At 47.2% G+C, this 23,191-nt stretch overlaps 2 protein-coding genes across 2 annotated transcripts in view; one reads left to right on the plus strand and one right to left on the minus strand.

Annotated features, from left to right (window-relative positions):
• The window catches only part of PHLPP2 (PH domain and leucine rich repeat protein phosphatase 2), a gene marked incomplete at its 5' end in the record, with an annotated part of 30,708 nt that extends 19,007 nt beyond the window's left edge, over nucleotides 1–11,701 (plus strand). Inside the window, 11 exons of the mRNA XM_082489635.1 lie at nucleotides 242–444; nucleotides 971–1,031; nucleotides 1,491–1,586; nucleotides 1,903–2,058; nucleotides 2,808–3,008; nucleotides 5,634–5,796; nucleotides 6,328–6,458; nucleotides 6,852–6,962; nucleotides 7,390–7,578; nucleotides 7,713–7,944; nucleotides 9,635–11,701. Coding sequence (XP_082345761.1) covers nucleotides 242–444; nucleotides 971–1,031; nucleotides 1,491–1,586; nucleotides 1,903–2,058; nucleotides 2,808–3,008; nucleotides 5,634–5,796; nucleotides 6,328–6,458; nucleotides 6,852–6,962; nucleotides 7,390–7,578; nucleotides 7,713–7,944; nucleotides 9,635–10,774 — 2,683 coding nt within the window. The 3' untranslated portion in view covers nucleotides 10,775–11,701. The remainder of the gene's footprint in view (nucleotides 1–241; nucleotides 445–970; nucleotides 1,032–1,490; nucleotides 1,587–1,902; nucleotides 2,059–2,807; nucleotides 3,009–5,633; nucleotides 5,797–6,327; nucleotides 6,459–6,851; nucleotides 6,963–7,389; nucleotides 7,579–7,712; nucleotides 7,945–9,634) is intronic.
• Nucleotides 11,702–15,202: 3,501 nt separating this feature from the next.
• MARVELD3 (MARVEL domain containing 3) lies at nucleotides 15,203–17,250 on the minus strand (the record flags this gene model as incomplete). The annotated part of the gene is made up of 2 exons (XM_082489636.1): nucleotides 15,203–16,834; nucleotides 16,971–17,250. 2 exons carry the CDS (start codon nucleotides 17,248–17,250, stop codon nucleotides 16,224–16,226), a joined length of 891 nt encoding a protein of 296 aa, XP_082345762.1. The 3' UTR covers nucleotides 15,203–16,223.
• Nucleotides 17,251–23,191: the final 5,941 nt, after the last annotated feature.

Raw genomic sequence — 23,191 nt, forward strand, 5'->3', positions numbered from 1 at the left:
TCTTAAACACTGGGGAATGAGTAAAATGGTTTCACATAGCAGTGCAGACAAAGGAAATGTTTCTCATTATATTCACTGCCTGATATCCACCATTGGTCCTCACACATTTCACTGTGCTCACCTTTGGTGTTAGCCTTCACTAGAACTCTTACTTTCTTCTTCTTTCTTCTCTCTTCTTACTGATGTCCAGCGCTCAGTATCCTATTTTCTGACTTTATAACTGTTATTTCTGAGTGTTTAGGCTGAACAACCTGAAGAGAACAGCAGCTGACACTCTGGAGGGGAACAAATCTGTGACTTACATGGATTTACGAGACAATCAGATGATAGATCTGGATCTGAGCTCCTTGGGCAGCCTGGAGCAGCTTCACTGTGAGCGGAATAAGCTGAAGGAATTGACGCTGAGTGGCTTCTCTCTTCGGGCCCTCTATGCCAACAGCAACTGTATGTCTCTTTGCCTTCTTAACCTTCTTAACCTTATTTGCCTTATTTCTTCAAGCCCTGGGAACAAAGGAAAACAGCCCTTTACCCTCTCCCACACCAAAACAATACTTATGCTGATGTTACAGTAGTGAAACCATATGTGATGGGTCTTCTGAGGTCAGCTCCTAGGGATCACATATGCATGTATGTGCGCAGGCTGTGTAACAAGGGGAGGTTGTGGTGTTGAGTTACTGTCCAAGGAATTTGTCTTCCAGTGAGATCTGTTTGGGAGTCCACAAATAAAAGTACAGTTCTCCCTTGTATCTGGTGCCCCACATGGCAGATGGAAAAATGGGATAGTGAAAAGCCGTAGTGCCATATGGGAGACATATGAAGTGTGAACTCTGTCCTGGGAAGGATGAGTAGAGGCCTTGAGTATCCATAAAATAAGACTACAAATCTCACTTGCCAGCTAGTCTGTCTGCTTCTCTGTGCTTTTTTTACGTCTGAAGCTCTTCAATCATAATTACTTGCTTTACTTCATTAGGTCTGACAGCTGTCAATATTTATCCGGTTCCTGGTCAACTGACATGTCTAGAACTCTCTCAGTAAGTGACTATACACCACAGAATATAAAGCAAGTATCTGGACACCTTTGCTATTTTCTGCAGAAATTTTCTGAAGCTTTTAAGCTTTTGAAAGAGTGAGAGCAATTGTGACCTGTAAGATAGGACACCCAGAGGACCTGATCACCTTTCCCTTCAGTTCTGGGTTGAAGCACAATAGCAGGATGGTGTAGGGTGGCCAATTCTGCTGATGTCAGTGCTGCAAACAAAGAGCCTGATCATCAGAGCCTTGCATCAGTACTTTCTACTACTCATGCACCAGCTCAGTTTGCATTATACAGCTAGCCATGAGATAAATTCCACGTGACTAGCTGAGGTACTGTTGTTCATTTTTCTGCCTATTGTTTTTGGTTTGGCTGTCACTAATGTCATGTAGCATTCAAATAGGGAATGTTCCATATGGAGTGCTGGTGTCTAGCTTTTCCTCCTCGCTTTTTGCAGCAATCAACTGCAGTGTGTTCCAGACTGGGCCTGTGAAGCAAAGAAACTGGAAGTTTTGGATGTGAGCTACAACCTCCTTGTGGAGCTTCCATCAAGGTCAGCAAACCTTCTTCTTATACAAGAGCTGAGCTTTCTTCTATGGTGAGCTGACTGGGGAGAAAGAAGCAGTGCTGTTCCAGTCACTTTATTCCTTATTGTGCAGAGATAAAATCCACTTAGTTTCTCTGTGTTCAGAGTGACTGAGGCACCTTACCATGTGTGTTTTACTGCTTTGTCATTGTGTACATTTTATGGATCAGTGTATTTTCATTTTTTCAGTCAAATTATAATGGCTTAAATACTACCTTTTCCCACTTTGTGGACGTGAAGAGGAGTGAACCAAGCTGATAAAGAAAACCTTGTGTCTTTCTAGGATCCTCAGCAGCTTGAGCCTTCGGAAGTTGATGGTGGGGCACAACCGTCTGCAGAGCCTCCCACCTCTTCTAGAACACATTCCACTGGAGGTGCTGGACCTTCAGCACAACCTGTTGACTAAACTCCCAGAGACGCTCTTTGTCAAGGCTCTGAAGTGAGTGGCAGTAGCGAGTGTCTTTTGTCTGTGTTAGCCTTTACAGCTCCAAAGGTTGATAGTGGCATCTGCATGACTGTCCTTGCAAGGTGCCATTTGCGTAAGAAATACTGAGGTGTGCACTTTATGATGAGGTAATTCAGGTGCCATAAGGGTAGTCATCAAGCTGATTTGAGGGAATCAGTCCATGTTACTGTTTAATTACAGGAAAACAGAGGCTTGCCTAACCCAACAACCAATGAAAGAATTAGCTTCAGTTGCAACTGGTTCTAAGATCATGTTACTGCCTGAAGAGCTTTGTCTTTAAAAGTAGAGTGTAAATTCAGGTGCAAAGGAAAGAAGCCATACAGATTTTCAGACATTACAGCAGAAAGTACATCAGGTCATTGGAGAACAGTGAGAGGGACTGTGAACAACCCTTCATAACTGTCTATTCAGACATGAGTCAACTCTTCTTTTAAAGACTCTTGAGTAAAAGTTTATGTAGTCTGCTTCCAGTATTACCCACCCACCTCCACAGGGTCTTCAGTACTCAGTTTACTGTAAAATGCTGCATGCATCCCCAGTGCTATATAGCTAATAAGCTGTTAGTAAATCTTAACGTGCGTGGGGATGTTACACTGTGTTGTCTGGCCTCCTGTCTAATGCTGTTCGTCTCTCCACACTGGCATTTGTATAGCTCCTTTACCTGCTGTTAATGGAGTGGTTTGGATGATGCGAAGTCTGATTTTTGCACTTGCTATGGTTAGCCTCAGGTACCTGAATGCATCTGCAAACAGCCTGGAGTCCTTGCCCTCTGCATGTACAGGGGAGGAGAGTCTGAGCATGCTGCAGCTGCTTTACTTGACCAATAATAACCTCACAGATCAATGCATCCCTGTCTTGGTGGGACACCCGAGCCTACGGATCCTGCATCTGGCGAACAACAACCTACAGACTTTCCCCGCAAGGTAATAAGTAAAGCTGGTGGGTGAGATAGGCAACATCCTCCTGGTGAGCACTGCCTGACTGCAATTGAACATGAATCGATGTCAAAGCAAGATGCTTTCCCTATGGCTTGATGACAAAAGCCTGCCATTCCTACACACACACTGAGGAACAGCATGTTAAGGGGGATTGGCACAGGGTACTGTTGGCTGCAGTGGTTCCTGTCCTCCTAGTTGTGGTGGATGTATGTGTGGGGATGGGGACAGTATTTCTTTGCAACTTCAGTGCTACTGGTATGCAGCTTGCTGTGCTGCATTTTTCCACTTTTCAGTTTGCCAGAAGACCCTCAGTCAGACTTGTCTGAACTTCTGCCCAATATGGCTCATATAATTTCATCCATTAATTTGTACCCCAGGCTTATGATTTGGACTTCAAATAGAGATAAATCTGTGCTCAGTGTAGAAATCTAAGAGGCTGGAGACTCCTGTGTGTTCCTACTAAGTTATTGTAGTTGCTCTCAGTTAAATAAGCCTGCATCTTATTTTTCAGTGAGAATTGTTTCATGTGCTTCTTTTTACCAGTATATTGCACTGTCTTTTTGTGGTATGAAAACTACGTAGTATCAGATACTTTTTTGTGGTGCAGTTGATTGGCTAGGGGGAAGGAATGTCATCCAGAGGGACCTTGACAAGCTTGAGCAGTGGGTTCATGTGAACCTCATGAGGTTCACCAAAGCCAAGTGCAAGGTCCTGCATCTGGGTCAGGGCGATTCCCAGTGTCAGTACAGCCTGGAGAGCAGCCCTCCAGAGAAGGACTTGGGGATACTAGTGCATGAAAAATTGGACATGAGCTGGCAATGTGTGCTTGCAACCCAGAAAGCCAGTCGTATCCTGGGCTGCATCAGAAGAAGTGTGGTCAGCAGGTGGAAGGAGGGGATTCTTCCTCTCTTTTCCACTCTCATGAGGCCCCATCTGGAGCACTGCATCTAGGTCTGGGGTCCCCAGAACAAGAAGGAGCTGGACCTGTTAGAGTGGGTCCAGAGGAGGACAATGGAAATGGTCAGGTGGCTGGAACACCTCTCCTATGAGGACAGGCTGAGAGAGTTGGGGTTGTTCAGCCTGGAGAAGAGAAGGCTTCAGAAACACCTCCTTGCAGCCTTTCAGTACATAAAGGGGGCTTAAAAGAAAAGCACCAAGAGACTTTTTACCAAGGCCTGTAGTGACAGGACAAGGGGCAATGGTTTTAAACTGAAAGAGGGTAGATTTAGACTGGACATACAGAAGAAATGTTTTATGATGAGGATGGTGAGACAGTGGAACAGGTTGCCCAGAGAAGTTGTGGATGCCTCATCCCTGGAAGTGTTCAAGGTTAGGTTGGATGGGGCTTTGAGCAACCTGATACAGTGAAAGATGGCCCTGCCCAAGGCAGGGAGAGTAGACTAGTCCCTTCCAACACTAACCATTCTGTGATTCTATGATTTTCCAAGAAAACTTCATGTGTCTGTGCATAATGATAAATATACTCAGCCTTTTTAGTTTCTTCGTATGCAGGGAGGGTTCCTCTGAACCCTTTCCAAATTCTCGATGCTTTTGTGGCTATGTAGACAGCAGAACTTCGACACTGCTCTGCTGGACATCGTAAGCAGATAATGTTGGTTGTGAGCATCTACTTGAGTCCCCTTCTGGTGATATCTTTGTTCTGTTCCAAGTACCTGTTCATCTGACTCAAGCCTTTTTCAGAGCCATGTCTCTGAGGATTGTTTTGTCTCTAATTGTGACTTGTATGAGTTCCTATGTGCAGAGCATTATCTAGCTAATTTAAATCACTTGCTCTTAAGGTAAGTTCATGTTACCAAATAGTTCATATTACTGTATGTTGAAACTGAGATTCCACAATATTTTTGTCTGCAAATTTTAGTAGGTATAATTTGGTGAGAGTGTGTGTGTGTTTTTCTTACTATTCACTGATCTATTGATTGTCATTGAATCAAAAGTGCCTCCCCACAGAATCCTGCTAGAAGGACTTACACTGAATTTTTAATTCATTATTACTTTTTAGTATTATCTGCAGTCCAGTTTTGGGGTATCAAATATATTTTCTTTGGGATATAGTAGAGAGCTAGTGCTGTACTGGTAAACTTCTGTATCAGCTTAATTTGCAGTCTCATAAAAAACAGCACATTCTGTTACATAAGCACAAAAGTCTAAGGGTTTGGTGTTGGTTTTTTTTTTTTTTTTTTTTATTAAGTCAGCACAATTAATTCAATATTGGTATCGTCTGTCCAGGCTTTACCAGTACCTGGTACTCGTCACACTAAGCAACCACTTTCATGTAAATTTGTTTATTCCTGCAAAGTACACTGACACAGCTTAGGGTTTTTTTGCAAGTTTTAAAATTAAGACACTACAATGTCTTCTGTTTTAGTGCTTTAGAAATCAGGGGTGAAGGGATCTGTGTGTTGTATAAATCCAAGCCAGGCTTGGGGACCCTGAGCTCTTATTAGAGAATCCTTAGAACTCTTGGTCACCTATCAATAAATTAGAAATGTAGCTCATAAAGGGCAGTGTCTATGGATACCTTATCTGCAGGTTCAGGAAGCGATAAGTTCTGGAAAATAAGATGTAGTATTCTTTTTTTTCCCCTTTCAGCAAACTTAGTAAGCTGGAACACTTGGAAGAGCTGAATCTGAGCGGCAACAAACTGAAAACAATTCCCACAACAGTGGCAAACTGCAAGCTACTTCATACACTTATTGCACACTCTAATGAAATCAGCATCTTTCCAGAGATCCTACAATTGCCACGTATTCAGGTATTCTTATGGAGAAGGTAAAGAGATATGAGGGGAGAGTTTGAGTTGGAGAGTGATGAGTAACTGCTAGGAGAGGAACTGGAGATCCCAGCATTTTCCTTGATCAACCTGAGAAGAGTGTACAGAATATACATTCTAGATCTGTTGCCTTTCTGAGTTGATCAAAGATGGCTCATCTTTCATTCTTCTTTACCATCTGCCTCTGACTTTGTGTATTTCTGGTTTACCATTTGAGGCAGTAGGGAGTGTTATATAGGTTGACAGATTTGTATATGTAGTCCTTTTTAGTGTGACCTATTCTTTCAGTATTGGAATGCTGGCTATTGCAGGTTATAAGTGTTTGCTGCATATAAATCTACTGATAGGTCACACTTATTTTCATGACCTTTTTGTGGGATACAGTCAGTAGTGGGGTCATATGTTTGGAAGGAGCACTGGAGTAACTGATCACACGAGAGAACAGAATATTTTCTGTGTCATTGTGCTTTTTTGTTTTGTTTTGTTTTTGTTTGTTTTTTTTTGATGCTGCAGTTTGTGGACTTGAGCTGCAATGAGTTAACTGAAATCCTAATCCCAGAGGCACTGCCGGGTACCTTGCAAGAGCTGGACCTGAGCGGCAACACAAACCTGGTGCTAGAACACAAGACACTGGACATCTTCAGGTGAGCTGTGGAGATGACAACCCAGTAGTGACCTGCACAGGGAAGGTTAGCCCTTCCTAGGAGGGGAAATGCAATAGTAAAATGTGTATCACAGCACTCCATATGTTATAATGTTCCCTGCCTGAGGCAGCTGAAGCTTTCTACCTTATAGGAAGGGAAAAGTCTGGGTCCAAATCATCAGAGCAAGCAGTTTCTCAGATGGTATGAGGGTTCTCCCAGCTGTCTCTGGCATAAGTAGTCAGACATCTCCAGAAGGCCAAGACGTTAAACTCCTCTCCTTGGTGCATTTCTTTCCACAGGCTGCTATCTAAAACTCTAGACTAGACAAGGTCCTTTGGCTACAAACTGTTCAGTAGGATCTAGGAGAGAATTTCTGTTCTTCTCTCTCTGTAGTCACATTACCACATTGAAGATTGATGCAAAGCCCTCCCTCACGGCAGACTCAGCACTCACTTCTACCTTCTGGAGTCATGGAGTAGCTGAGATGGCAGGCCAAAGAAATAAGTGAGTATTTTGGTCTTCTCAGGGTGATAGGTGGAGTGCAGTGGTAAGCACCCAAGGAGACCTGTTTTGCTCAAAAGCTCATCCGTCCCTCTGTTTCTCCAGTTCTCTTGCTAAGTCTTGGTAACTCAAGCCACTACATTGTCCTTTCCCTCAGTTTTCATGCTTGTCCTGGGTCACTTGAACTTTGCTTCCCACCCTAGCAGAGATGCTTTTCCTTTCTCTTGCGACTCCTGAATGTGGTAAAGGAGGGTTCGGGAGTTCCAATAATAAACTGCAGCTGTACGTCTCATGGGGCAGTGAATGTAGGGACAGTGGCTTTGCTGCCCTGTGAGAACAGCACTCGTGGCAAGATGCCTTATAGCTGTGGTTTTGGGGACCATATAATCTTTTGAGACATACTAACTTTGCTTGTATGCTTTTCTAACAGGCTGTGTGTTTCATCCCTGGCACTGGGGAGCTTTGCAGAGGGAGCGGAGGCTGTGTATGGCATGTTTGATGGTGACAAGAACGAGGAGCTGCCACGTTTGCTGCAGTGCACCATGGCCGATGTGCTCCTGGAGGAGGTACAGCAGTCAGACACCATGTTCATGTCCAACACCTTCTTGGTCTCCCACAGGTAGGACAGTGAGCAGGCTGGTCCTGGTGGGACCTGCATAGGTATATCACCTAATGTGTTAGGTGGGGTGAGGCAGCCCTCCAGAAAGCCTGTTACTGGAGTCTGGAGCCTTCCTACACCTTCTCCTCCAACAGGAAGCTGGGCATGGCTGGGCAGAAGCTGGGTTCCTCTGCTGTCCTTTGCTATATTCGTCATGATGTGGCCGATCCAGCCAGCAACTTCTCTCTGACAGTGGCCAATGTGGGGACGTGCCAAGCCATTCTGTGCCGAAGTGGAAAACCACTGCCTCTCTCCAAAGTCTTCAACCTTGAACAATGTCCAGAAGAAGCCAAGAGAGTCAAGGAGCAAAAAGCCATTATAACAGAGGTTGGTTTATACCCTTTTCGCTTCAGCTTCCACCCTCCCATAAAAGCTTGGTACAAATACATGAGCTGTGCTGCCTGTACAATACTACAGGGGAGAGGATGGCATGAAGTTGTTTGAGTGACTTGTCTGTTGCTTCCTGCTCAGCTTCTCTTCCTGATTAGCTATTCAGAATGGCATGTTCCTGAAACACCCATTGTGGCCTGAGAACTACAGGTACAGGATGCCAAGGACGGCTTGGGCAGAAAGGGAGGAAAGAAAATAGGTGTGGAGCTAAAGGAGGGGAGGACCATAATACTGTGCATGACTTGGGTGTGCGTGGAGAGGAGCCACTGGAGAACAGAGAGGGTCCTGGGATGTCATCTTGTCTCAATACCCACAAAATATCTTTGGTGTTTCTTGAAAAGTATGACTCAAGTTACCTTCCTTTGTATTTCTTCCATGTTTTACTTGGTGAAGGTACAGGATTAGTGTCCCTTAAGACATGTAGAACATGGATATAAAGTATATTACAGGTAAAAATGTTAACACAAAAAAGACAGAAATGTTCATTGGTTTTATGTGATAGTATTAAAATTATTTCTGGAGAACTGTCTAAAAGTTAACTTTCTAAAAACTTGGAAATAAACAGGGAAGTTCCAAAGACCTGGAAAATACGTCATTGGTGAAGATCTGAGAATTCGGTACCAGTCATTAGTTTTATGCTCAGTGAGTCTTTTAAAAAGTATCAGGTTTGATAAAAGTGTTTCTGACAGGGATAGTCTGTTAATGTGTTATAGCTCTGCAAAGTGCTATATTCCATAGCACTGACTAAAAATAACTGTGGAATCAATGTAGCACATTAAATGGTTTAAAAACTGGCTGATGAATGTATTCTGAAAAATAAAATTATATCATTGTCTAAGGAGACTTCTCTGCATGTGTCCTCTGCTGGTTTTTAGTACTTAGCAGCAGTAGCAACGTTTAACACCCAGAGGATACAGAAATTAAACACTGTAATTAAATTCAAAACACTGGGGAAGCTGTGTTCTCTGTATGCACTGACTTGGAAAAGAGGCTGAGGGCTGTGGGCAATTCTCTATCCAGGAGACTAGTGCCAGGCTTGGCCAGGGGACTGTCTAGCAGGACCAGGAAGGAGGTAATACTACTGCAGGTTACAGCAGTAGTTTGAGATACCTGGTTGTTCTTTTCTTCCTCGGGATGTAGTGTCCACGCTTCAGAATGCGGTTATATGTTAATAGAGAGGGAAATAGTTCAGAAAATACACGGAAAGTATTTAAGGTCTGAATAATCTGCCTTGCAATGAGAAAGTAAAAAGTCACTGTCTTGCTCATACTGAAAAAATAAGTTTCACGTAAGACTCACTCATGAGATTCTCTGATGAATGTGCTGCAGGTAGTCTAGCTGCACATTTCAGAATAGTTTGCTACAATTCTTCAGAATGTGACACAAAGTCTTGTGGGATAAAAGTGTGTTATTGCCAGCATGGGTGATGGGCAATTACTGTAGCTGATGATGATGTACAGTGAACATCTGTGCTGGGGTACCTGGACCTAGATCCATTTCTCCTATACTGTAGCTGTGTACTGGCATTTCTCAGGGCTCCAAACCAGTATACGGGCAGGGCAAAGACTGCTCTCCAAATGATCTAATAGCAGATCTAATGCTACTGCCTTGTTTCTTTTGTCTGCAGGACAATAAGGTCAATGGAGTGACTTGCTGTACTCGGATGCTGGGCTGCACGTACTTGCATCCTTGGATCCTGCCCAAACCACATGTCAGTTCCATTCCACTGACTGTACAAGATGAGCTGCTACTTCTAGGGAACAAAGCTCTTTGGGAACACCTTTCTTATATAGAGGCTGTCTCAGCCGTGCGCCACCTACATGACCCGCTAGCTGCTGCAAAGAAACTCTGCACTTTAGCCCAAAGCTATGGCTGCCAAGACAATGTAGGTGCAATGGTGGTGTGTCTGAATATCAGTGAGGACAGCTGCACATGTGAGATGCATGGCCTCACTCTGCCGGGTCCTGGGGGATTTAGTTCCACTACCACCAAGCCAGCAACACCTTCCTCTAGCAGTGGAATTGCTTCAGAGTTCAGCAGTGAACTGTCTGCTTCTGAAGTTAGCAGTGAGGTGGGTTCTACTGCTTCAGATGAACACAATGCTGTTGGTCTTGATGGCAGTTTGCTACCACGGCAAGAGCGACGTTGCAGCCTACATCCTGTGCCCCCGTCAAGCATCTTTCAGCGCCAACCTTCCAGTGCCACCTTCTCTAGCAACCAGTCTGACAATGGTCTGGATAGCGATGATGAGCGTCCTGTGGAAGGTGTGATGACAAATGGCAGTAAAGTGGAGGTAGAGGTGGACATCCACTGCTGTAAAGGAAAGGGCCTGGAGTTTGAGCCTCCTGCTGCAGAGTGCAGCTCCTCTGCTCCAGGGCTAGAGGATGACTCTGGGCTTGTCTTCGTCATTCGGAGACAGAACAGTGTAAACAGCAACACTGTGCAGAGAGGGGTCAAGGAAAAGTGTGAACTGCAAAAATCTCTTTCCACATGCTGTCTCTATGGAAAGAAGCTTTCCAATGGCTCCATAGTGCCCTTGGAGGAGAGCCTCAACCTCATCGAAGTAGCCACAGAGGCACCCAAAAAGAAGACAGGCTATTTTGCTGCTCCATCCCAGATGGAGCCAGAGGATCAATTTGTGGTGCCACCTGATCTGGAGGAGGAAGTGAAGGAACAAATGAAGCAACACCAGGAGAATGGAGCAGATCAGGAGCAGAAAGAGGAACACACAGCGGCTCTGCCAGAGGAGTTTGACACAGCTTTGTAACCCTACAAGTACTGCTCCCACATTGTCTGTCCCAGGAAGCTCTGTCCCATAAGGGCTGTATTGCCCTCCAAGGGGAGCTGGGATCTGCAAGGAGTACAGGCATCTGCTGCTTCCTTAATGGAGTCGAGGAAGAATTGGGAGTGCTAAGGTCTGGGCTGTCCACTTGTCACTGTAGAGTCTCAGTTGTTGTATGAGCACTCAGACCAGCAGCTGAGCTCTGTGTTAGCGACTGTCTGGAAATTGCAAGCACTAGGAAGAAGGCAGGTGTTCCAACTCCTGCCTGTAACTCCTTGAACCCTGAGGTTCTGCCAGCTCTGCAGGAAAGGGGCTGGCATATGTGTGTGTGGGGTGAGGAGGCTGCTTGAGGGGGCAATGTTCAGTGTTTGGAGTCCTGTGAATATTTCTGACGCAGTGCCCCTCCCTCCCCCCAGCACCTGATTTTGTTGTTCCTTGAAAGAATACAGCCAGTTGCAATGAAGCTGACCCAAGAATGGTTTCCTACGTTAATTGCAAGCACTTTTATTGATTGCACTTAAGCTGTTCTGCTCCACTTCAGCCCAGCACTTTATTATTTAGGGTTAGGGGAGAGAGCACTCCACAGCAGGTGTGGTGGGGGCTTTTCCCAGTGGACATTGTTAGGGCGGTGGAGGACTCAGGGTACCAGTGTTCTGATGAGCACTGGTGCAGGGCAGAGTGAGGGTTATGATGGGATCGGCCTATGCAGAATGAGAAAATAACATAGCTGAGTGATAAGCAGGTGCCTACTGATGTGTTTTACATGGAGCATAGGAAAGATCAGCTCTGGACTGGTTGATCAGGGTAATGTGTAGAGCTAGTGCTTCTAGCTGCAGAGCACAGACCCAGCTCAGCAGCAGCTTGGCCACCTCCACCATGGATGCTTCACAGTAGAGGCTTCCTGTAGCTAGAAGACATGGGAAAAAACCAGGACCTCGTGCTTGTTTCAGTGAGGGACTCGATCAAAGACAAAACCAAGTTGTAAGCAGTGCTGTGTCGCTCTAAGGCTAGTGAGCAATGGGGCTGCCCTTCATACGCTGGGGAAGTGTTCAGTGCTCTGTTCCACCGACATAAACCTCTGCACTGTCAGCTACAGCATCTTTGCTTGCCTCTGAAAACAGGAGTCATGTTCCAAAGTCACAGCAAACCTGTGTTTCATGGTACATGCCCAATTTGGCCACAAACAAGGTGAAAGCATTCTTTTTTTTTGCTTAGCTTTCAATGCAAAAGGAAAAATATAACTTTTCACCTTAATATCATCTCTATCAGCACTGGAAAAGATGTTTAAAAGAGTCCCACTAATGGTGAACTGGACGGTCCGCACTTGGCAGATGCATTGTGTTTCCAGTTGGATTTTTGGTGCAGCGTGTAAGTTGGTTGCCTGTGTTGTCATCTTGTGTAAGGGCTGTAAAAAGACCACTGCCCTTGTAGCACGCAGATCTGTCTTCCTTAGCTGGCAAAGAGCTGGACAGCAGCTGCCCCGGTCATGTCAGTGGTGCAATAATCCTGACTGTAATGTGGGCTAGTGCCTTTTCTTCTTTATTAATTATATTTATGAAGAAAACTTGAAAGTTTCTTTTCAAGAGCTCTGAGGGGCTTGAGTTGTATATTTTTGGATCAAATTCAGGCCTTGCTCAGAAGGAAATACTGTGCAGACTACTTGTGGGATTCTGTGAATACAGATCTTTTGACAAAATCTAATGGAGTTTTACTAAGATTTCAAAGCACCTTGAATTTCTTCTCACTAGGAAAAAAAATGTATTTTTACCATGCATGAGAGCGTAACGTTTTAGAATATACCTTGTGCTAGTTACAATGTAATCATGAAACAACCCAACTTTTCCCAAAGTTTAAACTCTCTCAAATTTTGTCTGTTTAAATGCCTGCTTCATTTGGAAATGGAGAGAAAAGCTAATTCTCAGAATCACAGAAAGAGCAGCATTTGAATACCTTAGGCAGAGAAACAACAGCAGAAAAGATTAAAAAATGAAACCCAAAACCTCTTTCATGTTCTCTTCATGTAAGTATGCAGAAAAGGCTCATCCCAATGTATTTGACCGTAACTTTTAATTCTGTCACTGATGATAATTTTACCAAATATCTGTGCCCAGCCCAGCGCTTTCTGGTACCTGACAGGGCTGCAAAGCGGCCTCTGTTCGGTACAGGACTGATGCAGAAATACACTCTTCTTTCTGAGTAAGACTGTGACAAACCTTGCACTAGGAGAGTGGCAGGTGTTAATGCAAATCAGGTCTGTATTTCTTGCACTGATGTGGAAAGTCCAGTGTGTCCTGCCCAGTCTGACACATAAAACTCTGCAACGGAGCATGCAGATTTCTGAGCTGCTCCTCTTCATGGTAGTGGCAGAATGGAATGAAAGGAATTCATATTTAGCCTTTTCCTCCAGTTCCATTTCTCATTTTGAAGCAGAAAGGGAGTTCAATACAGCCAGCTCCTATTTTCTGTGGGTGTGAACTGTCATGGCAGAACACGGCTTGTTCTCTTGCACTAGGTGAGAGTCCATGGCGTTCTCTGCTTAAGCTGATATGAACTGTTTGTCTCACTCTGGGCAGCACAGCCTGAGTGCTTCCCTCCACCACCACCTTTTGTTTTCCTGCCTCCCTACAGGCAGCAAGCTTCTCCTTCATCTTCCTCACCTTATTTATTAACACCACCTTAGATTTCAAGCTGCCTAGGTGCGCTGCTGCAGATGGAACAGATATAAATGAGCAAGTCTAGTGGAGGACTCGCAGCAGGGGATAGAAAGTGTTTTCCCAGTTCTCTTCCTATTCTCCAGTCTCTTCCCCGATCTTTGTGTGTAGTTCTTGCATAGATACGTGATCTCCTCAGGGCCACATCACTCAGAATGTCCCATTTGTTAACAGACTTGCTACTTGAGAGATATTCTCAGCTTGGGGTCATCGGGCTCTTATGTCCCTGTTGAGCAATGCCAGACCTGCCACGCTCCATGTGGCCACCATCAAGTTAGGCTGGTGAGATGGTTTGTCCATCTCTTCAGTAATTGTGGCCCTGCTGATGAGCATGCTCGCTGAGAACGGGTACTTAGAGTACTCGGGCACTGACCTGTCTGCCCTGTCCTGTCCAGAAAGGCTTCTGCAAAAGGAACCTGTAAAGGTTATATTCAGTGGCAAGTAGTTGGGGCCCAAATATTAAGGATAAGGGATAGCCTCCAAGTTGCTCCCAGCACCAGGAACAGGCCTGGCTGGAAGCAGCCAGATTGCTGGTACCTGATCAGAATCCTCAACTAGATGAGAAGGTAAAATCCTGTTCTGAGAAGGAGCAAGTTATTTCCCTTTCTTGGGGACAGGCTGATGTGAGGCCTGAAATCCTTCTCCTGGGACACAGGACATTGAGCCACACCTATGGTCCTTGGAGGAGTTTCAGCACTCCTTCTGGATGATGATGGCTTTTGTGTCACTTGCCAAAGGCCGCCTTCAGGCAGTAGGGTCACCTCTTTGGTTTTGTGCAGTCACTGTCTGCTGTTCCATTACTGTCTGAAGGCTCCAGTCTATTTTTTCCTTTTTTTTTCATGTTTTAAAATATTACCTTTTTTTAACTTGACTCATATGACCCAGCGCATGTTAAAGAAATATTGCAGTGGACCGTTTATTAAATAATCTTTTTTCATGGTTTTTGTTTTAAAAAGAATATTTTCTGTATCCCACTCTAGCATGCACCTATAATAATCCCTTTTTTTACCGTGTATGGTAGTAGGTTGCCAGTGATGCACCTTCAGCACTGTGGCCTATGTTCGTGTTGCTTTGGAGAGGCAAATAACTTAAGATTGCTGGAAGACACTATTCCATTGGTTCTTTATTCAGATGTATAGAGCAGTCCAGGAAGAAGGAATATTTTTGCATCAACTTTTCAGCTGACTTAGCAATAAAGATTTTTACTTTCATCTAACTATATATTCTGATTCCGTTACTGCGCTGGAGGGAATTTGTGCAATATCCCAGACAAATATAGCTGTGGTTAGCAGTAGCTGTGCTGTAGGTTCTCCTTCATTGAGCTCTGTGTGCTACTTCACCCAGCAGCCTTCCATACAAAAGCTACTTGTGGAACACTGTGAGGGCGGAATTCATAATACCAATTATTAGGTGGTTTTCTGTATCCTGCCAGAGGAATCCTGCCCTGTGAACTTGCTCTAAATAGTACTGTACAGCTCTAGAAGCAGCTACAGCAAGCAGGAAACACAGATCATTAAAAGCAATGGGACCACAGTGGGCTGTCCACATAAATCCCTATGCTGAAATAATGCTACTAGCTACTAAAAAGGAGAAGTCCAAAAAAAAAAAAACCAACAACCAACCACCGAGAGTCCCCGGTGTGTTCCTATTTAGCATTTGTTTTACTTTTGTATCTTAAGTTCCAACAATGTTCCATGGATTTAATCACTGGTGCTAGTGAAGCTGGAGATATATCCAAGACAAAGTACATTTCTGGTATGTTTAGTTTGCTGTTTGGTTTTGTTTGGGTTTTGGTTTTTTTTTTTTTTTTATATCAACAGAATGGGTGGTTCCATCTTCATATGGACAATGCACACAGTGGGCACTGCTCTGAAGTGACATTTCATTCTGAGGCATGATTTTGTGATTTTAGTGCTACTTTTCTCTTCCCTGTTAAATTTCCTATAAAAGTTTTTTTTTTTAAAGTAAATTTTATTTTATTTTTAAAGTAAATTCCACCTTTTTTTTTTATATAAATAATACAAGAGCGGTATCTCATTTCCCCAACTTGTACATTAAAACTTTATTTTGAAAACAATATACTTCTATCTTAAACAACTTGTTTGAGCTCGTAAAGCTTTTGTCTGATTATCCCAACTCGGGGCCTCTTTTTAAGCAAAACACTGTATACAAATTATAGAAAAGACCATTTCTTACAAAATCGTGCTCTCTTCAGGAGAGTTTGAAAAGGCACTGTGTCACAAATTAGGTGGAGTGTAGTCATAATTTTTCAAGTTTGTTTCCAGATTCTCTGCTGGCTCTATAAATGCCTTGTTCAAACTGCCCTGTTACTTCCAAGAGACCTACAAGAAAGCAATAATTAGCTGCCATGACCATGGGCCTCAATTGCTCATTTTTAAGAGCTCTGTTCTCAGCGAACAGTCACACACCCTCACTGGACGTGAACAAGGCCCTGGGGAACCAGTCAACTACACCAGGACAGTTATTCTCTACTAGGGGAGCCACCAGACAAGCCATCAGACTAACTTGGTGTTCACTAATAATTCAATAATGCAAATCCAAGTTAGGAACAGGGTGACTCTACCATATTTAGAGCTCTACTTTCCCAGCATGTGTTCTGCTGCAGCATTACAGATGTGCTGCCCAGAAGCAAGGAAAAGCACGCTGCTTTGTCTCAGGAGGCTGGCAAAAATCATGGCTTTTCCTGGGGTGCAGGAATCGTTCTAAAGCTCATATGATTCTACTGGCTTCTGTTTCAGTTTGCGAACTGTCCTGTACCCCCTGACGGCTAGGCCTGCGCTAACCAGGTATGCCACGACAGCTACGCAGCCCCAGAGGCCAGCAGCGATCTCTGCCCCGTGCAGGCTGCACCTAAAGCCCTGATAGCCTTTGCTTTGATAAAGCTGCTCTCTCTCTTTGCACACTGATGAGTTATAAACCCCCAGCAGAAAATGGAAGAAATAGTACAGAGCGGGCACCATGCCCATTGCAACCGCTACGTCTAGGATGCATTCGAGCATCAGCCACGCTGGGAAACGCCACGGTAACCGTAACACACCGACCAAAATGAGAATGCAGGAGAAGACCAGGAGCGACCCTCCCACGGCCATCGCCGCCCTCGCAATCGGCAGCTTTAGCAGGTAGAACCGCTGGTCGAGCTGCTGTGCTTTGTCCCCGTCCGCTCCGCTGAAGCCGCTGTACGCCCCGCCGTAGTGGTAGTAGTAGATGCCCCCCAGGCCGGGGAGGCCCGTGTAGCCTCCGGTCGAGCCGTAGGACACGGAGCTGCAGACCAGGATCAGCACGGCGAGCAGCGCCTCCACCATCTGGCCGCAGGCTGGAAGGGGAAGGGCGGAGGTGGGTCTGCGGCCGCCGAGCCCCAGCGGCCGGGACGGATCCTCTCCCGGGGCCGGGGACTCCCCTCCAGCGGCACAAAGGATGCGGCTCCCGCCGCCCACTCCCGCCCCGCTCACCCCTGGCTGTGCGCAGGTACCGGCAGCGACCGCATTCCAACAGCCCCGGCGCGGCGGCGCGGTGTCCCGGCGAGCCCCGCCGCCCGGCTCCGGGCACGGCGCTGCGGGGAGACAGCGGCGGAGATAGCAGCGACCCGCCCGGGCCCCCCACGGCCGCCCGCCCGCCCCACCGAGTCCCCTCCCCTCCCATCCGCCGCCCGGACCCCTCATGGCCTCCTCCCCGCCCCATCCCATCCGCCGCCGGCGCCCCCCCGTCCGCCCGTCGTCCCTCCCGTCCCATCCGCCGTTCGCGCCCCCTATGGCTGCCCGCCCCGTCCCGTCCCGTCCCATCCGCCGCCCGGGCCCCGCACGGCCGCCTGCCCGCCCCCCCCTCACCGCCCGCCCGCCCCGGTGCGTCCCGTCCGCGGGGTGCGGGAGCTGCTCCGCTCCGCCATGGCCCGGCGTGGCTCCGCTCCTCCGGCGCTGGGGGCAGAGGGCCCGGCCGGGCCGGGCCGCGGGGTGACCGAGTCGGGGCTAGTGCCGGCGCGGTATGGTGTCGAGCCGGGGCCTGGGGTCCCCTCCGTGCCCTCCGCCCGGGGCTCGCCTCCGCCCCGCCGGGGTCCTCCCGAGGGCGGTGAGCAGCTCTGGCCGTGCCCCGCCCCAGGGAGGCGGTGAGGGCCGCCCGCGGCCCTCTCCCTTCGGCACCTGCTTAGGGACTTGCTGTCCATCAATGTCCCCACTCCCGTTCAGGCGGACACGATCGCCACAGCCCCTTGTGGCGAGAAGGTCCTGGAGTTCCCTCCCCCCCCCCCGACACGTAGCAACGAGTACTTGTTTGTACCTGTTGGAAACTGAGCACCGACCGACTTTCACAAGCGACGCGTTTTGCGGTGCTGTGGGTTTTGGTGAGTGTCCTGCGCCCAGCTGGTCTGCCACCTCCTGCCTCTGCAAACCTCAGTCCCGCTCCTCTGTGCCCTTCCCAAACCCAAGCACCAGCTGCCTTAGTCTCCTCTCACAGCAGCGGCACCGTTCCCTTTGTTGTGTCAGCTGCCCTCCTCTGGACCGTTCCTAACTCCCCTAAATCCATCCTGTGGAGCGGTGCCTAGGCCTCCTCGAAGCACTGGAGACACGAGCGCCCCAGGGTTTTATATCACAACACTATGACTGCCTCTGCCGTGTCCTGTGCTTCTCCTGGCCGTGCATAGCATTTTGGTGGTTCTCCGGCTGCACAGCATGCGGAGCCCGTGGCTCCAGAGGACGGTCATCAACACCATGGGATCTATCCTGCACTGCACCTGCCAGGGTCCAGCGCAGCACTCTGCAGGCCCCGTTCAGGTGATTTCTTTTAGATGCATTACCTTAGATTTATCCATACAGAACCAAACAGACGTCTTCTGTGTCTGTTTGCTGGAGGCCACTTCAGACAATATGATGTCACCTTTTTACTGGTTGCCCCACTTCCACGCACAATAATGTCCTGCTGCCCCATGGGACTGGCTGCCATCCCGTCCCGGGGGGGGGCTGCTGAGCACAGCCATCGCCTCCGGCAGAGGCAGCAATGAATTGCTCCTTTGTTTAGTGGTGGTTGCTGGAGTGAAGGCAGGTGCCTGAGATCTCACCCAAGCACAAGTGACAGCGTTTCTCAGGGCTGGTAAGGGCAGAGCTGATTTAGGAAAGGCTGTGTGTCACAGGAAAAAAAAAAAAAAAACAGACAGCAGGACAATTGGGAAACGCAGAGGGAAGCATAGAAAACTCCACAGACAGAGTGAATGCTTTTATTCAAGAGTTTGCCAAATGCTGCCTCGAAAAGCTTCAGCATTGCAAAGAAATGCTTTTGTTGCATTTAGGAAACCAGAGACTTTTAGGGAAACAGGGTCACACCGTGAGTCTCAGACACAGTGTCTGAATATGTGCCCTGAAAGGCCCAAATATGTCACTAAGATGCAGAAATACATTTCCTCCATCTGTAGGATTGGTGGCAACAGTAGGATTGCTTCACCCTTCTGTCCTTGCAGGAGCAACAGCCCTATAGATTGACCTCTTAAGAAGCCTATAAACTGCAGCACTTCTGCACCTCAGCACTGTAGGAAAACACTCTCTTCAACCTGACTCCACGAAGGACAGGAGATCTGAAAACTTGTCTTAACAGTTACTTAGTTTGGGGATAAGAGGGAAACAAAACAAAAGGACTCTGTTCAACACCCAGTTCAGATAGAGGGGACAGGAGTTGTGTGATGATGACAAGTCAGGAAATGGGGTGACCTTCGGGAGCTTAGGATCTGCAGATCATGCAGATGCTCAGCAGTGAGGCTGTTGCACACACCCTTCGGTGTGCATAGGTTGCAGCACTCATGTTCATGTGCCAGAACCCAGACCTCCTTGCTGCCATGCACAGGACGAGCTTAAAAGCTTTAGCAACCCTTTGTATACTTTTTGGATCATGGGCAGTGCCGTTTTGCTTAGTAGAGCTTTTAACTGCCGTGAGAGGGAGATGAACAACTAAGTTGAATAACCATGAGTCACAAGAAGGGATTAAATAAATGTTTCTTATGCAGAGTGTTGCTGCGGGTCATCCGGCAACCTGAGCTGAAGCTTTCTTTGGAATTTGTGATGTGCAGGAATTACGTGTTCAGAGACAGCTGGGAAACACAGCTCTGTTGATTTGGTGATGCATTCAGTATTTTACTAGAGTGTTTGCTGCTAACAAGTGAAGCACAAACTTCAAGGTGTTGTAGAACTGAGTCAATCTTATTCCATTTCTGTTGCCATATCGAGAATTGTTAAAAAAAATGCTTTGCATCACTGCGTTCCTGCTCAGAGCACCACAGCTGAGCTTGGTCAGCATCGTCTCTGGGGTTCCTATTCTCACTGCAACACATAGCAGCCAGCAGAAGAGAGCAACAGGGAGCGGAGGACACCAATATTAATCTTCACCTCTGCTTTGGCTTCTCTTTTTAATTTTTTTTGGGGGGGGGGGGGCTCTTCTGTATCTGGCTGCTGCTGATGTCACTGCTGCACTGAGGGGAGGGAAGGGCCTGGCTTGCCATGGGCCGAGAGCTCTGACCTGGTTCAGTGCCCTCCCTGGGAACTTGGAGGGGGAAGTGGAAGGAGCAAGTCATGAACTGCCTCATATTTCTCCAGTGTGAGGCAGCTGGGAGCTGCAGCACAATCACTGCTGAGCACCACAGCCAGATTTATTGACTGTCCCACATAAATAAATAATCACGGGAACAATGAGCGCAGCACGATGACGATGCGGCAGTGTTGCAGAAAAGAACTGGAGGTTATTGTGAATGGCAAACTGAACTCAAGTCCACAATGTCATCCTGTTGCGAAAAAAACTAACATTGCTAGGGTGTATAAACAGGAATGTCACATGTAGGACACGTGAAGAAATTTTTCTGCCCCCCCCCTTCAGTGCCAGTTAGGCCTCCATCCAGAGGCAAATAGATCAGCTGGAGGGGATCCAGAGGAAAGCAAAAGAAAGCTCTAGAAGTACAACCTATGAGAAAAAGATTGACCCCATTCCTCTCATTTGACAGAACAGGTGTCTGTTAACAGCTCGCAAGCTTGTTAATAGGGAGGTGTCTTAACTTGCAAACTTGTAAAAGTCTACTGTCAAGAGAAGGGGAATATTTTCTTCTCCCTATCTGCTGTTGGCATGGTCAGGAAGCAGTGGGCTTAGCTTGAAGCAAAAGAGATGTGATTTAGGCACCCCCCAAAAAAAGAAAATATTTCTCACACACACACCAACTCCACCACTTTGTAACGAGCTGAGCCGTTGTTGCTGGAGCAGATTGGTGGGGCAGATGGTGGGTTTCCATCACTGGGGCTCAAATTCAGTGATAAGAGGGGCTGACCTGCCTGTGCTCTGAAAGAAGGAGGTGCCCGGTGCTGCCCACCCCACTCACTGCAAGCTCATGGTGTTGCCCCGCAAAGCCACCGTGCCCCTTTCCATCCCATCCCCATTGGCTGGTCACTGTCCCTGCGGCTTCAAGGCCATCAAAGGGGCAGCTGCCACAACAACGCATGCAACAGCTCAAGTCTCTGAAGTCATATCTCAAACACAGGGTGTGCACTTACATAATGTTTACCGGCATGGAAGCAAAACACAAGGATGGACAAAGTGTTTCTCTTCACTGGGCCTGGACCCAGGAACCACTAAAGCTCACACTTTGTGGGGCGTTCGTCTCAGCACCTGTAACAGGGCTTGCAAGTCTTTTGTTGTGGCCCGTAGCCCACCAGTGCTTCCAATTGTCCAGGAACCTGGAGTGCACTCTGTCTCTCAGCATGCTCGCAGGGGATGTAGTGCCCAGGCTGAGCGTGCGAGGGCCCTCAGAGCTGCTGGACTCCTTGCCCTCCTCAGCGCTGCAGTGGTCCGTGGCTGGGGAGAGCCAGCTGGACTGCCCGGCACAGCGGGTACCAGGTTGCAGCACTGCATTTGCGGACACTGCTGTTGTGGGAGGCCCACGAGATGCCATGGTCATGAAAGCATTTGGTTTTTACGTTCCCTAGTTTCCCTGACAGAGGGAAATTGCAGTTGTAGGAGACAGCGCTCGTTAAGGCAGGTGGATTAACGCAGCTGTTTTCAGCCTGGCCCAGGGTCTGGAGAAGAGAGCCCTACCAGGAGGCTAACCAGGGTGTCACTGTCCCTACCGCAACGCCTGGCATTCCTGTGCGGTGTGAGCCACCTTGCTCCGCTTTCCAAAGAAGTACGGCGATCAGCGGGGCCCCAGATGCCAGTGCTGCCCTTTCCAAAGCCCAGCTCACACAGGCGGCAAGAGCAGCCGGCAAATCACTTGCTGTACGCAGGCTGCTTTTCCAAAATGAGGCATCTTTCGCTAGACTGTGAAATTTTCCTTTTAATGTCCTTCAAAGTTTTATTTCTGAGATCAAATCAAAATTGATCCTAAGTGCAGGCAGATAGATGAAGTAGCTACTGTATAGTTTTGAGTCACTTGGTTACTGGCTTTGAGTCACTCTGTATGGATTGTGCCATCTTTCTGGCTCTTAAACATAATGTTTGCACAGCTTTGTAGAATCTAGCTGGAGTGTTTTCTTTTTAAGCTGATTTTCTGCTCTGATTATGCAAAGAGATAATGCTCCATTTCAGGTGAATGCTGGGCAATTAAGATTGCGGGAGGCACAACCACCATTGTGGTTTGATCAGAGACTCACGCAGATATATGTAAGTTTGGCACAGCAGCCCTATCCACACCGCAAGGCAGATTTTACTGTGAATATGAGCATTTTCAGAGTGACCACGCGACCTGGCATGTAACAGACAAGGTTTGTCCCTTGCATTTCAGAAAACCTACTGCAGTGTTATAAAGATGTGGGAATCTGATAAACAGTCACAAGATTCATGAGAGCCAGGGAAGCTTCATGGCTGTTTGCTCATCTAAATGGGAGATTGACAATAAATTGATTAAAAAAAAGGCAAAAGAAAGAAAAAGGAAAAATCACATATTTGGTTGTTAAAAGCTGAGTCAACTGGAAATGCAGAGACCAAATGGAGATTAGGCTACACAGATATTTGCGAATACCAGCCCTGAACTGGTTGGGGCTGTGCCAGTGTCAGAAAGGAGCAGACAGAAATTGCTGAAAATAAAAGCAAAGTGTCAGGAGGCAACTGGTAAAGTGATTTGTTATTGACCCCGGTGGGTTTTTGTTCAGAGTACCAGTTGGGTGTCTGCCCCTGGAGCTCTGCACCCTGAACAGGGGTGCAGGGCACACGGGCAAAACTACTGGTGCATGTCCTGCCTGCAGCCTGGCAGAGACACAGGTTTGTCAGTGCAGTGATGCTTGAGCCTGTGCTCCGCTCCAGCAGCCGTTCGTCTGTCCTGCTTTGTAACTGTGCCTGGTCCTGGAAAAGGGAACTGCCTGCTCTTGCTGGCTTGGACTCTGTTCACAGAAAGGGGACTCTGGGCAGTCCTGCAACCAGAGTAAGGCAGTACCAAAAAAACACTGAACCTATCACCAGTTTCTCCTTCCACTGGGAAGAGACAAATATCAGTTGCTCAAGCTACGCAAGAAAGAGGGAGCTAAAGAGATATGTCACAAGGTACCTGTGGGGGAGAGCTGCTGAGACAGAAGAACAAACTGCAGGGGGGAGGCTTGTCATGGTTAGTGGGGTACAGAGGTCCTGACAGTCATGACAGCCAGCTACCTTCTGGCAGAAAAGCATCCTGCAGGATATGGCCACCTCTTTCACCACACTGTACAAGGGGTGGGTTGGCCAT

This window comes from Vanellus vanellus, assembly GCF_965231255.1.
Source record: "Vanellus vanellus genome assembly, chromosome: 12".
In the NCBI taxonomy this organism is placed as follows: Eukaryota; Metazoa; Chordata; class Aves; order Charadriiformes; family Charadriidae; genus Vanellus; species Vanellus vanellus.